This window comes from Moschus berezovskii, chromosome 13 (assembly GCF_049115385.1).
Source record: "Moschus berezovskii isolate FMDL1 chromosome 13, NW_MosBer_1.0, whole genome shotgun sequence".
Lineage (NCBI taxonomy): Eukaryota > Metazoa > Chordata > Mammalia > Artiodactyla > Moschidae > Moschus > Moschus berezovskii.
The window spans coordinates 52,749,533-52,765,495 of NC_142472.1; the positions used below are offsets into that span (position 1 = coordinate 52,749,533).

A 15,963-nucleotide genomic window follows, 5' to 3' on the forward strand; every position below is an offset into this window, starting at 1 on the left:
CTCTGTCTGTGGGATTCTCCAGACAAGAATACTGGAATGGGTTGCCATGCCCTCCTCCAGGGGATCTTCCTGACCCAGGAATTGAACCTGCATCTCTTACCCCCTGCACCACCTGCATGAATGATAAATATTTCTCTGGTTGGAAACTTCCTGAGGGCAAGGTCTTAAGCTCATTTATCACTCCAAGACCCTGTGACAGTGCCTGGCCATATAAGAGGGCTTTTATAAATACTTGTTGAATGATTGAGTAATAAACTAGAAACGTTTATACATGCTTTAGAAAGTCTTGGGAAATTAATGAAAGAAGAGATGGTCTAACACCTGCCTTTTGAAGTACTAGTTTGGAGACCTAACATTCTTTTGGAAAATCATTTTGGGGAAGTTACTCTCCAAGCTTTAGTTCTCACATCTGGGAAAGGGGTATGATAACGTACTGTTTATCTCAAAGGGTTGCTGGGTGAAATGAGCCGGTTTACTATGTAAATGTCACTTGTTTAGCTCTGAAGTTCACAGTAAGGCCAGCGGGGAAGGTAAGATTCCATTCCCGATCTGCCTCAGTCTTCTGGTTTTTCTATAACACATTGACAGATAATTGTATTGTTTGAGACAGTAATTGATTAGGTCTGGGGTAGCTTTTTGTTTTTCTTTCAGTGATCTTCTCTGCCACAGAGGAATTTCTCCTTTGCTTCTCTGGTGAAGATTTCACTTTGATGTATTTTCTTTGGTAATGTTTTCAACTTTGTGAAGTTGTGAAACACTTCATTGTGTCTCCACTTGTCTTGAATTGTCAAGAAACTTTAAATACTTGTCTTAAATGTGCATACTTTCACTATATATCTTTTGTATGTTCATAGAAAGGCAGCAAAACCATGGAGTTGCTGATTTGTTTCGGAGCAAGGGGAGCATAATAAACATTTTCTTAATTTGATTCTGTTTCGTAAAGTATGATTTGATTTAGTTGATTGTAATTGTGAGTGAGACCTTGCAGCCCTACTCTGCCAGTCCCCTGTGCTTATATATACCAGGGGCACATTTACATTGCTGATGAGGAAAGACACAGGGTGCACCTTCTCCTTTTTCCTGCGCAGTACTGATGACAGATTTCAAGTTCTCCTTCTTTAAGAAGCTCTTCTCCTTCCTTAAGAAGCTCTTCTCTCTCTATTCCTCTCACAGTGATTTCCTGGCATAATACCTTGTATATAGTGTGTTTAGTTGAATTTATAAGTGCTCCTTATGATAACAGTAGCAACAACATTTATTGAATGAAGTTAATGGAGAAAGCAAGAGAGTTCCAGAAAAACATCTATTTCTGCTTCATTGACTATGCCAAAGCCTTTGATTGTGTGGATCACAATAAACTGTGGAAAATTCTGAAAGAGATGGGACTACCAGACCACCTGACCTGCCTCTTGAGAAACCTGTATGCAGGTCAGGAAGCAACAGTTAGAACTGGACATGGAACAACAGACTGGTTCCTAATAGGAAAAGGAGTACGTCAAGGTTGTATATTGTCACCCTGCTTATTTAACTTATATGCAGAGTACATCATGAGGAACGCTGGGCTGGAAGGAGCACAAGCTGGAATCAAGATTGCCGGGAGAAATATCAATAACCTCAGATATGCAGATGACACCACCCTTATGGCAGAAAGTGAAGAGGAACTCAAAGGCCTCTTGATGAAAGTGAAAGAGGAGAGTGAAAAGGTTGGCTTGAAGCTCAACATTCAGGAAACGAAGATCATGGCATCTGGTCCCATCACTTCATGGGAAATAGATGGGGAGACAGTGGAAACAGTGGGAACAGTGTCAGACTTTATTTTTTTGGGCTCCAAAATCACTGCGGATGCTGATTGCAGCCATGAAATTAAAAGACGCTTACTTCTTGGAAGGAAAGTTATGACCAGCCTAGATAGCATATTAAAAAGCAGAGACATTACTTTGCCAACAAAGGTCCGTCTAGTCAAGGCTATGGTTTTTCCCGTGGTCATGTATGGATGTGAGAGTTGGACTGTGAAGAAAGCTGATCGCCGAAGAATTGATGCTTTTGAACTGTGCTGCTGGAGAAGACTCCTTGGACTGCAAGGAAATCCAACCAGTCCATTCTAAAGGAGATCAATCCTGGATGTTCATTGGAAGGACTGATGCTAAAGCTGAAACTCCAAATACTTTGGCCACCTCATGCGACGAGTTGACTCACTGGAAAAGAGTCTGATGCTGGGAGGGATTGGGGGTAGGAGGAGACGGGGATGACAGAGAATAAGATGGCTGGATGGCATCACCGACTCTGTGGACGTGAGTTTGAGTGAACTCCGGGAGTTGGTGATGGACAGGGAGGCCTGGCGTGCTGTGGTTCATGGGGTTGCAAAGAGTCGGACATGACTGAGCAACTGAACTGAACTGAACTGAATGTGCTCTTCATAATCTCTAAATCTTTATAGAAAATTCTTGTTATTCCCATTTTGCTTATGGCTCAGAAAGGGTATGTCACACAAGTGCCAGGAGGTTGGAGAACTGGTACTGGATCACTGCTGCCTGCCCTTTTAGTTGAAATGCTGCAGGCTTTGAAGATTCTTTTAAAACTGACCTTGGTTGTGTTGTGGCATTTATGTCTATGTGGAAGGGCAGAGAGAAGAAATAAAGATTTGGGCTTAGGATAAATGGGATTTCCCTTTATGTTATACAGGTTATAATCACTCTTAACTCTCCTACATAATTTTTGAAGTCTCAGAGTGTCAAGGTATTTTGGCTTGTTTTCATAATTTGTTCTCCCATTTATAGATAGCAAATTTGAGCCTCTGCAGCCTGGAGAATCCCAGGGATGGTGGAGCCTGGTGAGCTGCCGTCTATGGGGTCGCACAGAGTCGGACACGACTGAAGCGACTTAGCAGCAGCTTGCTAAGAACAGTTGAAAAGCTGTGAACTTTGTTCACATCACTTGTCATTGTCAGCTGCTCTTTTTTAAGCTTTCAGAGGCTTTGAAGAGCTCTGACTTCTGCCAATTTCACATTGTCGTGGTAGAGGGTAGTTTTGCCTTGCACGTTCCTTGTGCCAGGACACATCTGTTTGTGTCCCTCACCCCAGTCCCAGTGGTGGTAATATAGTGATAGGTGGTGGGGACAACTTAGACTAACTTTTCTGTTTCTGGTCATGTGTTTTCTGTAGCAGTTGGGGAAGGAGAAATGAGCTTAGCAGTGTGAATTGTACATACTTAGTTCAAAAGGAGAATGATCCACATTTATAGGATTTCCTATAAATGGTTGTTTTAAACTACGTCAGCTTTCAAGCAAAAACTGGTGAGAGCAGAATATATGTGATCCTGTTTATAACTCCTTGGGATCTGAAATCCTAGCTGCCCTAGATTCTACTTTTCTTGAAGAATGATGCCTTTTTTTAAGGATAATTTTATATGTGGATTTATTATTAAAGAGAACAGAAAAATACTTGAACTTAGTTGCTTAAAGGTAAATTGTTAGTTATTTTTGTAGCCTGTGGAGATGCGTGAGATACTAACTTCAAAGAGCTAGCTTGCATTTCTCTTAAACAAGTATTGGCTTTAGTAGACTTTACTTTGTGTTTTTTATAAACAAGCAACCCTACTGTGGGGCTCAATTTTGGGACACTTGGGAGCACCGCCACTCCAGCTACAACATCTGCTTCTGGTGGCTTTGGAACCAGCCTCTTCGGATCTAAACCTGCCACGGGGTTCACTCTGGGAGGAACGAGCACAGGTAAGGGGGATCATCACATTCTCAGGGAGTGGGTTTGGGATATTCATTCTTTGCAGGTTCTGTCCTCTGTCTCCTCCCTTTACAAGAATCATCATTGTTGGTAGACTTAAAGAAATAGAAAATACTGATAGGAAAAACCATACAGGGATGTGGGATTAAGGGCCAGAGATAGGGCCAGCCATTAACTGTGATTTACTTCAGTGACGGAGGGACAACACACATACGTCTAAGAATGAAAGAAAATAAATCTTTTTAAATATAATGAATTAAAGTAATTCAAAAGTTTATGTTAGATTATATAACACAGTGTTTTACATTAGTGAAGATTAAGTCAGTTTTAGAGTTTGGGCATTAATTTAGCATATATGGGACAGTCAGCTTCCTATTTTGCTGTAACATTATAATTTACATCCCTGAGAGATGTCTTAGATTTTTTTTTACTATTACAAACAATTGTTTCACTGGGAAAGGGCAGGAGTAAAGCTTTCTGGTAAACATTTTAATAATAATTAAAAAAATACTGTATTTTGTTATAAGCCAAAAATATGTTTCACTGGAGCCACCATTTAAAAGTTTGCTTCCTTGCTTACCTTTGTCCTCTGCCCTCAGAGCCTCTTGGTCTCTGTTACCACCTTTGACATTGAGCTGCCAGCCTCACTGTAGCACTTCCCACAGCCACGCAGAGACCATGGAAGGACTGTAGGAGTAACGTGAGTGTGCCTTTTGAGACAGTGCTGGTGTTTTGTTGGGAGTAGCTTTTTTTTTTTTCCTCCTTGCTTGATTTTGTTACAGGCAATAGTTCCTTGCATTTTACAACTCAGTCCCTAATTAGCCAAACTACATACAGCTTGTAATAAGGGAACCAGTGCTGCAGGAAGAACGCTAGTGTTCGATCGTGATTGTGGTGGAAGATACTGTGTTGCCCGTCAGTCTCACCAGCAGTGTTACAGCTCCCTCAGGGTGATTTCAAATCCTCCCCTATGACAGGGCAAAAGAGTGCAGTCTTCCACTGATGATTCAAGCTTATTTCTCTTTTTGTCCTCAGCAATAACAACAACTATAATTACAGGATTAACTCTGAGTAAGGGTTTCTGAGGGGAGGTCCCGGATCTGTGGTTTTCTGCTCTTTCCTGGTCTCTCACAGAGTTGGGCTGTAGAAGACAGTGTCCGAGGACCTGATACAGATAACAGTTACTGACTTCTCAAAGAACCTTTCAGTATTTGAGTATTTAAAAAATAAAACCATCGATGACTGTGTAATCCTTTTCTAATTCAGAAAAAATTTTAAATACAGAATTTTTTTGTAAAAATTTATTTCACAGTTATATTGTTCAGTCATTTAAGCCCTTTTAATGGAGAAACTTTAGGCCAGAAGTCTTGGAGTTGAGCGCTGGTTGTACCTCTAAATAGTTGTGAGGCCTTCGGCAGTCATGTCTGGCAGCATTTAGCCACCTATCAAGGGAGGGCATTGGAATGGAAGGTTTAGATTCCTGTCCAGCTCTACTGTCATAGCGCTCCATCATGATATGCTGCCCAGAATGTGGGCAGCCAGGGCGGCAGTTGCCTTCTCCTTGATGCCAGGGAATAATGCAGAAAGATGAGAGGACAGTGAGGAACCACAACGGTTAATTCATTTAGTTAAATGCAGGTTTAAAATAGAAACAAATTAAATATTTGTGGACTTTCTTTACTTGGATGCTGCTTGCCTGTTATCCACAGAAAGCATGTCTGTTTACCACTGAAGTTTTAGACAGGATTGGTTACACGGTCAAGCAGTTGACTCCTCTTGTGAGATTTTAGAACATAAATGTGTCCGAAGCACAATACCCTGGCAGGGACTCCAGTTGTAGCAGGGTCAAGCCAGGAGCATGGTTTCTGGCTTCTTTTCTCTCAGTTTTCAGGAGAAGCCAAAATGCAGGTCATTCATAATTTCTTTGTGTAATAATTTTGAGCTACTGCTTCTGGCTGTGACCTTGAGTCTGCCTGATGCTTTGAATATTGAGTTTCAGCAGAATGTGCTGGAGGTGGTGGTATGTTTGAAGTAGAATTGACAGAATGCATGGGAGAGAAAGTATGTCATGGATGTTCATGGTCTCTGGCTTTAGCAACCCAGTTGACTATGGGGAATTTAGGGAAGTTTTTGTAGGGAGACGTGTGGAGTTCAGAGGAACATAAGGCAGAGATAGCTTTGGAGACTCAGATAGATACCGACTTAGACCCGTGAACCTACAGTTGAGATTCTGAATGTGGGCAAGATGTTTTAGGAAGTGAGAGAGCAAAAACAGAGCCAGATGGAGTATGATTTAGTAAGTGAACAGAGATATACAACTAATACATGTGAAGAATCAATAGACAGCACGGGGAACTAAATTCAGTATCTCGTCATAATCTGTAATGGAAAAGAACCTGAAGAAAAAGTATGTATTTATAAAACTGAATCACTTTGCTGTACTCTTGAATCGTTGTTAAATCAGCTGTACTTTAAGAGAAGACGTGAACTGAGGAAGGAGACAGACAGGAGGGACTGGAGGAGCCGCATGGGCAGGAGAAGCGAGGCAGCTGGGCACTGATGGAGGAGCAGAGGAGGAGGGCTGCCAGCAGCAGAGGAGGTGTTTTAATTTAGTCCTGGAGAAGGAAGACTTTTTCTGTTGAGTATAAAAGAAAGGAGGGGACGCGCTGTTCTAGGTACATCTGGAGGTGGGGCAGAAGATGAATTCCAGTGTCACCGCTTCAGCTGGATTTTCCTCTTCGGTGTTCACTGTGGTTTGGTGAATGATTTCTCTCGTTTATAAGTGCATATATCTGTTTTATCTACACAAAGTAGGATCTTAGGTTTTTAGGGTCCTGATTGATACCAATATAGTATGCATGTGGTTACGGTAAGATGGAATTCTCTTTAAAACAGGAACGGCAGCCACGACATCTGCATCTACGACAGGCTTCAGTTTAGGCTTCAGTAAACCCGCAGCGTCCGCCACGCCCTTTGCGCTGCCCATTGCCTCTACCTCGGCCAGCGGTCTCACGCTCTCGTCTGCACTGACATCCACTCCTGCAGGTGAGGCTGATGGAGAATAGTGGCATTTTCTAGTTTTATTCACATTTCATTCAGTTAGTGAACACAGGTGTCCACCTTTAGAAAAGGTAACTTCAGTTGGGGAAAATTTTTACTTCAGTCATTCAGCAGTGTTGACACACTGAATTACTGGTTTGTGAAGATCTGCCTTGAGCATTAAAGCAGCAGAGGCCCTCTTGGAAGTTAGTCTCTTTACAGAGCAAAGCAGGGTACTGGATGAGAGGTCACGTGTGAACCTGTTCCTGTCTGCTTTGTTCTCAAGGAACATTCTGGTGATGGGAGGGTAAAGACTGCATAAACCTTGCCTGGTTAGGAGTTATCTAGTTTTGAGTGTGTACTGTCTGCACTCTCTCACCTGATACCATGCTAGTATTAACCAAAGCTTATGCTTGTCACTGGTTTTTGCTTTAAAGATAAAACTTCTTTCTATTCTTAAGTATATAGTATATTCTTAAGTGAATAGTTTTCCCCAAGAGCCAGTTTTATCTTGATATCAGTTTAAGAAAATGCTTTGTATTTTCTATGATGTTCTTAGAAATGATGTTGCTTTTTGAAGTCTTACAGTTTTCACTTTTTGTAGCATCCACAGGATTTACCCTGAATAACTTGAGTGGAACAGCAGCCACAACTACCACTGCCTCAGCAGGCCTCTCTTTAGGGGGTGCCTTGACTGGTTTGGGAGGCTCACTTTTCCAAGGTACAAGCACAGCAACATCAGGTAAGTGGTGACACCTACTCTCCAGAAGAGTGAATAATAAAGTTTTTCATACATAATTGGATATCTTTGCCATATTTTAGAAGTAAATTTTCTCAACATGACTAGATAAGGAGACAAAGAAGGACCTGTTTCAAGAGTCAGTAAACTGTTCCAGAGAAACTTGTCTTTTGAATAAATGGCAGTTGGATAGTACTGAATTGTTTAGCCTCTAAATTCACTGTGAGAGAACTTGACCTCCTGACCCGAGTTCTGGGAATGGCTTTTTGTTACAGATGTTAGGAAAGGGTGTTAGAGTGCTTTGAAGGCAAGGCATTAAAAGCAAGTATTAAATTATTTTATTAGTCAGTTTTGTAGGTGTCTCCTATTTTTTTTTTTTGGTGAGTATCTTCTAATAACCAAATCACTGGCTTACTGTAGCATACATTTCTTTGTAGGATAAATATTTAAACATCTTTCCCAAAGATTCCAGTGAGATCAAAACACAAAAACAATAGAAGAGTCAGGATTGCTTTTGTATCTCAATGTTGAGTTTTGGTTGACACAGTATTCAATGCTTACTCTGTGTTGTGTTCATCTAAAAGTGCCATTGATTTTTTTAAAAATTCATAACATTTATCCAGCTGTGTGTTTTCCATACATTGTCAGGATTTCAACCCAGTTTTCATTTATCCCATGCTGTTATCCAGTACATCCTGCTGTTTTCTGTTTTTAAAGTAAATAGCGTCTTGTCTAAAAAGAACACATTTATGTCAGCTTGAGAATGCATGGACTTAAATGATTTACCAGGGCAGGGTCTTTGAAGGTTTGATTTGATTCACAGGTGTACGTTGATGACTGATTAACTGTAGTCTAGCTCTTCCATGTCTTTTTCTCTGTGAAGTAAAATTTAAATAAGTGAAGTCTTTTTTGTTTGTTTAATCAAAAGAACTTGAGAATGTGAAATTTTGATGTTGACTGCAAGTTTCTATCAGTTCTTTCAATTTCATTAATAGTAAAACTGTTTGCTTTGTATTATACTAAAAATCTTATAAATTCATGCTAGATTATTTCTTTTTCCCCAGCTTTGTTGAAATATAATTGACAAGTAAAACTGTAAGATGTTTAAAATGTACAACTTGAAGGTTTAACTGTATACCTTATTTCCCCCATCAAGTTAATTTATACATCCAATACTGGATGATTTTGAAGTATAGAATTCCAAAGCATGATTGGAAGATGAGAAAAATGTGCACACTAAAGCTACTTTGATACGGTTTAAAAACATAAAATCGAGTGTCCCTGTATATCAGTTAACAGATATATTCTCACCCTCTTGATAAAAATCACATCATCCAAACTACATACAGCACTGAATCCAAGTGAGATTATCAGTCTTTGTCCAAAGAATGCTCTGAACTTGTTTCTTTTTATTTGTCTAAGTCAAGCATGATGATAAACTGGGATCCAACTTAAAGGTGTTGAGTGTGTTGGTCATTCGGGGAAGTCTTTATATATTAGGGTGAGGAACTTTATCAGTGATGTTTGGCTTGTTTGTAGGACTTGGACAGAGTGCTTTAGGCCTGACTCTGGGAACTACAGCAGCTGCTTCAGCTGCTGGCAATGAAGGCCTCGGAGGTATAGATTTTAGTAGCTCATCGGATAAGAAGAGTAAGTAATGTTACTGTAATTTCACATTCTAACAGTCCTATTGAGGGAATTAAATTCCTGTGTCTGAAAAATTATTAGTTAAATATTCAATAGGGAAATTTTTAAGTTTGCATTATATTTCACAAATTTTGTGTGTGTTACACATTTAAGATTTTATTTTTGTAAAGGGCTCAAATTTGTATGTGCATTTGTCTTATGTAACTATCTGAATGCATATATTAATACACATTTTAAAAATCGGGACCATGGTCCATGTGTTGTTTTGTAACCTTTCTTGTGTAATATATCACAAATTTTAATCAGAGTCAGTAATTCTTTACAAATATTTTAATGTGCTTATCATCAGTTTTATGAAAGGATGTATCATGATTCAGTCAGCCATCAACCTCCAGTCAGTGTTTGTCTCCAGAACTTTGCTTTGGGAAGTGTCACTGTACTGGGCACCCTTGCAGAGAGAGGCAGTGTGATATGGTGGCTAGCCTGTTTGCTGGCCGTAGATCCTGGCTCAGCTGTTCACAAGCTCTGTGACCATATTCAAGCTCTTTATCCTCTTGGTGCTTTATGAAGTAGGGGAAATAACAGTCCCTGCTTCATGGGGTAGGTTTGAGGATTGTAAAACCTCAGCAGAACCAGGCACACAGAAAATGCTGTTTGATTTTATTATGACTTTGTGTTCATATTTTGGTTATTTCTTTAAGGCAGATACCTAGAAATTGAATCATTGGCTTAAAGGGAGGGACATTTTGGAGTCCCATCGTATATATTGTGAAAGTGCTTTCTAAAAAGATTTACTCACCAACCAGTATGAAAATGCCCTTCTTGCTGTGCTCTTGGCATGCCTAGTATTCTTTAAAAACATTTTTCCAATCCAAATTCTTTATGAAGTTTCTTTGTGTGTGGTTGTTGGTTCTGTGTGTGATTTGTTCTGATGAAAGCACGTTCCTCCAGAGTGCATACATACATACTGCACTGAAGCTTTTTGAAGAACAAGGATGACATCATGCATGAAGAAGGATATTCAATGTCCTGTGTCTGTACGGAATTTTTCAATTGGACATGGATTTTATTATTAGAAGATACTATTATAGGGTGAATTACTATCCTAAAAGTTGATATAATCCTTTTAACCTAAGAAGATTTGAATTTATTTTTCTTTGAATGAAAAATTTAAACAGAAGGTCTTATCTTGTTTTTACTTAATTTTCTTTGTAGTAATTCCATAATTCAAAAATAGCAGCAGCTTATTTTTTTACTCATATGGAACACCCTGATAATAGGGCCTTAAAAAGTGTCAAAGTTCTCAGGAGTTAAACTCCTCAGCAAGAAGATTTTTCAGGGAAGATAGTTGAAAAAGGAACGTTCTTTCCCTTGAAAGAAATACTTGCAAATCAGCTGTAGAACTGTTATATATGTAAATAAAAACAGTTATATATGTCTGTAGCATGCTGTGATTAGAGTGTGACAAGTCATGACATCACATACTGTTTAAGAGGCAGTCTAAGAAATCTTTAACCATTTCTACTTTTACCTTAGTTTGTGTTAACTTAAAACTTGTATTTGGAATACACTGATAAATAGCATATTTTTACACTAAGCTTTTTCAATTTTCTAGGTGATAAAACAGGAACAAGACCAGAGTAAGTTTACAATTTGACTTCTAAAATATTTTAATTATAGAGTTTTGCTTATTAAACTATAGGCAAATGGTATGGTTGGAAGTAAATGGAACCTTACACGCATTTAGAAGAATTGTTTTGAAGTTTTTGTGGCAAAATAATAAACATAGGCTCTGGAGAGATTGTGAAAGGTCAGATATTTGAGAAAATTATAACTATTACTTTCTACGAAGTAGTTGGCTTTTCCTCAAGTAATAAAAATAAGCACAAATATATGTAGTGTCTCTTTACCTTCTTTTAAGTATTAAACAACTCATGGAACTTTATTCTTGGACCACTTTTTATTTATGTATACAAATTAAACATGTATATGTACCTTTTCTTTTATGTAAATTACTGTGCTAGCACCATTCACTTCCTGATGTTGAAGAGGGAAAAGGCCTCCATGTACTTTATGTGTATGTTTGAAGAGTTTCATTTATTCCTGTCTTTGTTAAGTAATCATGATTCCTTTAGCTACCCCTAGGTCTTATTTTGTTGAAGAACAAATTGAAGTTATAAAATAATAAAATAAAAGTATTGTGAGCATCTCACTGTGAGAAGTTTGGCAGGCTTTCTTTCTTTAACGAATGCTGTAATACTTTTGAACTGAACAAAATGTGAACTGGGATTTTTGAGTTGGAGAAACTTAGTTTAATATCTCATCCTACCTGCAGTATTCTCTGATTTTGTTCTGAAACATTTAGTCAAATGCATCTATGTGAACTTGTAACAGATGCCAGTCTTCTTAGAACAGAAACCTGCATGTCAGGTGAATTGTTAGTTATTGTGTAGGTCAGGATGTTTATTACTCTTTTTAAGAAACTTTAAAGTCATCCAGGAAAGATATAAATAAGGAATATTTGCTCTGTTTTCACATGCTTTAACACACACTGTAGTAGAATTAAACTGCCAGCTTCTTATGATCTCGGGTGTTAATGCGCCTGTGGTATCTTTCTCAGGGACAGTAAAGCACTGAAAGATGAGACTCTGCCTGCTGTCATCTGCCAGGATGTCGACAACCTCCAGTAAGTGTGTCAGGTGTCACCAGGAGCTAAGTCAGACTCCAGCGCGGGCAGTGGTGGGGGGTGGGTGTGGATTTCAGGGGGACCATCTCCTCCTCCTCCTGAGCATTTAAACTTGTGGAACATTGGAATGCCTGTAGAAGTTAAAGAAGCAGAGCAATTGAATGAAGGAGAAAAAGGAATTAAAATTCTGTAACTGCCATTCTGTGAACTGTAGATGAATTTTTTAATAGTTGCTTCTCAAAACACTCAGACTTAAAACCCTGACCAACGTGTGGTAAATGTACTTTTTTTCTGTAGAAAACCAAAGGTGTATTTTTTTTAAAACTCAGTGTTTTTTTTTTAGGAAGTTTGTGAAGGAACAAAAACAGGTTCAAGAAGAAATTAGTAGAATGTCTTCAAAAGCAATGCTTAAAGTCCAGGAAGATATTAAAGCTCTGAAGCAGCTTTTGTCACTGGCTGCCAGTGGATTGCAGAGGAACACTCTCAATATTGACAAACTGAAAATAGAAACCGCTCAGGTAAACTGAGTGTCATTTGTTTTAGGTTTTTTCGTTTTTTTTTTTTTTTAATAGAAGTAGGTCTTTTTAAAATTATGAAGTTTCGTGTATAAGAAAACCACATAGCACATGCACTTTTAAATTACTTTAATAGTTCCTGGTTTTTATTGAGTGCTTACTTTGTATGAGGCAGTATTCTAAGCAGTCTAGATATATTAACCCAGGGATTTTCCACAGTAGCCCCATGAGGTGACGTTTGTTAGAGAAGTAGAACCTGTAGCAAAGGGCTTGGTACACAGTAAGTGCCGCTGCTGTCATCATCCTCAGGGTTATTTACCTTGTTTTTATACAACAGTGTTTTCTATGGTTGTATAGTACAGGTTTTAAAATAGTAATGTCTGTATCTGTGGATGAATAAACTTCATGAATCCTGCATAAATCCATAGTTTAAGATGGACCAACAGCTCGTTTTACATTTATTATGAAATTTGTTCATGAAAGTATAGTTTGTTCTGCCTGAAAGGAGGTTTCAGCACCTTGTGATGGAGCTTCAGTCATAATATGTTCTCACAGCATATGAAGCTCTGAGAGTCGCTTTACTGAAATCCTGAGATGGTTGGTATTTTTAGCCTGACTTGTTAACTGGCTTTTTCTTTTTTGAAACCTGTTATATTAGGAGTTAAAAAATGCTGAAATAGCTTTAAGAACCCAGAAAACACCACCTGGATTGCAACATGAAAATACTGCTCCTGCTGAGTAAGTTAAATATTTGTCTTTAAAATAGCAGAACAATAAAAACAGTATACAGGCCATGGATTTCTTAGTTCACTTTTTAGCAAGTCTGGGTACTTTGTGTGAATTTTTAAAATTTAATTCTCATAATAATTCTGAGAAAGTTTATCACCCCCATTTTACTGAAGGGTAAGTGAAAGCTGGCATATTGAGTGCAGCACTTTCACAGTATCATCTTTCAAGATTTGAAATAGCTCAACGGGAATTCCATCACCTCCACTAGCTTTGTTCGTAGTGATGCTTTCTAAGGCCCAGTTGACTTCACGTTCCAAGATGTCTGGCTCTAGGTCAGTGATCACATTATCGTGACTATCTTGGTCGTGAAGATCTTTTTTGTACAGTTCTTCTGTGTATTCTTGCCACCTCTTAATATCTTCTGCTTCTGTTAGGTCCATACCATTTCTGTCCTTTATCGAGCCCATCTTTGCATGAAATGTTCCCTTGGAGTCTCTAATTTTCTTGAAGAGATCTCTTGTTTTTCCTATTCTGTTGTTTTCCTCTATTTCTTTGCATTGATCACTGAGGAAGGCTTTCTTATCTCTCCTTGCTATTCTTTGGAACTCTGCATTCAGATGCTTATATCTTTCCTTTTCTCCTTTGCTTTTCACTTCTCTTCCTTTCACAGCTATTTGTAAGGCCTCCTCAGACAGCCATTTTGCTTTTTTGCATTTCTTTTCCATGGGGATGGTCTTGGTCCCTGTCTCCTGTACAATGTCACGAACCTCCGTCCAGAGTTCATCAGGCACTCTATCTATCAGATCTAGTCCCTTAAATCTATTCCTCACTTCCACTGTATAATCATAAGGGATTTGATTTAGGTCATATCTGAATGGTCTAGTGGTTTTCCCTACTTCCTTCAATTTAAGTCTGAATTTGGCAATAAGGAGTTCATGATCTGAGCCACAGTCAGCTCCTGGTCTTGTTTTTGCTAGCTGCACTCAATATGCCAGCAAATTTGGAAAACTCAGCAGTGGCCACAGGACTGGAAAAGGTCAGTCATCATTCCAATCCCAAAGAAAGGCAATGCCAAAGAATGCTCAAACTACCGCACAATTGCACTCATCTCACACGCTAGTAAAGTCATGCTCAAAATTCTCCAAGCCAGGCTTCAGCAATACGTGAACTGTGAACTCCCAGATGTTCAAGCAGGTTTTAGAAAAGGCAGAGGCACCAGAGATCAAATTGCCAACATCCGCTAGATCATGGAGAAAGCGAGAGAGTTCCAGAAAAACATCTATTTCTGCTTCATTAACTATGCCAAAGCCTTTGATTGTGTGGATCACAATAAACTGTGGAAAATTCTGAAAGAGATGGGAATCCCAGACCACCTGACCTGCCTCTTGAGAAACCTGTATGCAGGTCAGGAAGCAACAGTCAGAACTGTACATGGAACAACAGACTGGTTCCTAATAGGAGTATGTCAAGGCTGTGTATTGTCACCCTGCTTATTTAACTTATATGCAGAGTACATCATGAGGAACGCTGGGCTGGAAGAAGCACAAGCTGGAATCAAGATTGCTGGGAGAAATATCAATAACTTCAGATATGCAGATGACACCACCCTTATGGCAGAAAGTGAAGAGGAACTCAAAAGCCTCTTGATGAAAGTGAAAGAGGAGAGTGAAAAGGTTGGCTTGAAGCTCAACATTCAGAAAACAAAGATCATGGCATCTGGTCCAATCACTTCAAGGGAAATAGATGGAAAAACAGTGGAGACAGTGTCAGACTTTGTTTTTTTGGGCTGCAAAATCACTGCGGATGCTGATTGCAGCCATGAAATTAAAAGACACTTACTTCTTGGAAGGAAAGTTATGACCAACCTAGATAGTCTATTAAAAAGCAGAGACATTACTTTGCCAACAAAGGTCTGTCTAGTCAAGGCAATGGTTTTTCCCGTGGTTGTGTATGGATGTGAGAGTTGGACTGTGAAGAAAGCTGATAGCCGAAGAATTGATGCTTTTGAACTGTGGTGCTGGAGAAGACTCTTGAGAGTCCCTTGGACAGCAAGGAGATCCAACCAGTCCATTCTAAAGGAGATCAGTCCTGGGTGTTCATTGGAAGGACTCATGCTAAAGCTGAAACTGCAGTTCTTTGGCCACCTCATGCGATGAGTTGACTCACTGGAAAAGACTCTGACGCTGGGAAAGGTTGGGGGCGGGAGGAGAAGGAGACAACAGAGAATGAGATGGCTGGATGGCATCACCGACTCTGTGGACATGAGTTTGAGTGAACTCCGGGAGTTGGTGATGGACAGGGAGGCCTGGCGTGCTGTGATTCATGGGGTTGCGGAGAGTCGGACACAACTGAGATACTGAAATGAACTGAACTGAAGTGAAAGCTAAGGTCGAACTTTTAAGCACTCTTCTGCAGTTGCACTTCATATTGCTTATAGGGTCTGTTCCACTTGATTACGTTGTGCAGATAGTAGAAACTTATGATTATACCATAAGTACTTTCAGTTTAAAAATATTTTTATGATAGTCTTTTCCTTAAACAGGGCATACTAAGTGTAGTCTAACCCTTTTATTTATTTCCATAAATTTATTTGCATTCATAACTTTTATTTGCATACATAATAATCTTCAGGAAGAAAAATTTTGAAGTGTAGATAAGCAGCTTGAAAAAGCCACCTGTACCTAGCTTGTATGTTCATCTAGTTTCCATTCATGTGATCTCTTGTTGTCTGTTTCCATATCCTTTTGTGTTATGCAAGATGATAATAGTTAGCATTGTCAGATGCTTGCCATAAACCACCTGGGTGCTTGGCTCTTTACTGCCAGATCTGACTTTGCGCAAATCCTCTCAGGCTGTCAGAGTCCACTCTAA

At 39.2% G+C, this 15,963-nt stretch overlaps 1 protein-coding gene across 3 annotated transcripts in view; it reads left to right on the forward strand.

The window, feature by feature from the left end:
* NUP58 (nucleoporin 58) overlaps window positions 1-15,963 on the forward strand; it is a 38,921-nt gene that overhangs the window by 2,582 nt on the left and 20,376 nt on the right. For 2 of the 3 annotated variants that reach the window (XM_088842693.1, XM_055426361.2), the window contains exons 2-9: window positions 3,588-3,727; window positions 6,633-6,782; window positions 7,381-7,518; window positions 9,055-9,165; window positions 10,778-10,802; window positions 11,783-11,848; window positions 12,192-12,366; window positions 13,022-13,101. In XM_088842693.1, the coding sequence (XP_088698819.1) occupies window positions 3,588-3,727; window positions 6,633-6,782; window positions 7,381-7,518; window positions 9,055-9,165; window positions 10,778-10,802; window positions 11,783-11,848; window positions 12,192-12,366; window positions 13,022-13,101 (885 nt within the window). The remainder of the gene's footprint in view (window positions 1-3,587; window positions 3,728-6,632; window positions 6,783-7,380; window positions 7,519-9,054; window positions 9,166-10,777; window positions 10,803-11,782; window positions 11,849-12,191; window positions 12,367-13,021; window positions 13,102-15,963) is intronic. The other variant, XM_055426363.2, reaches the window with a different exon arrangement.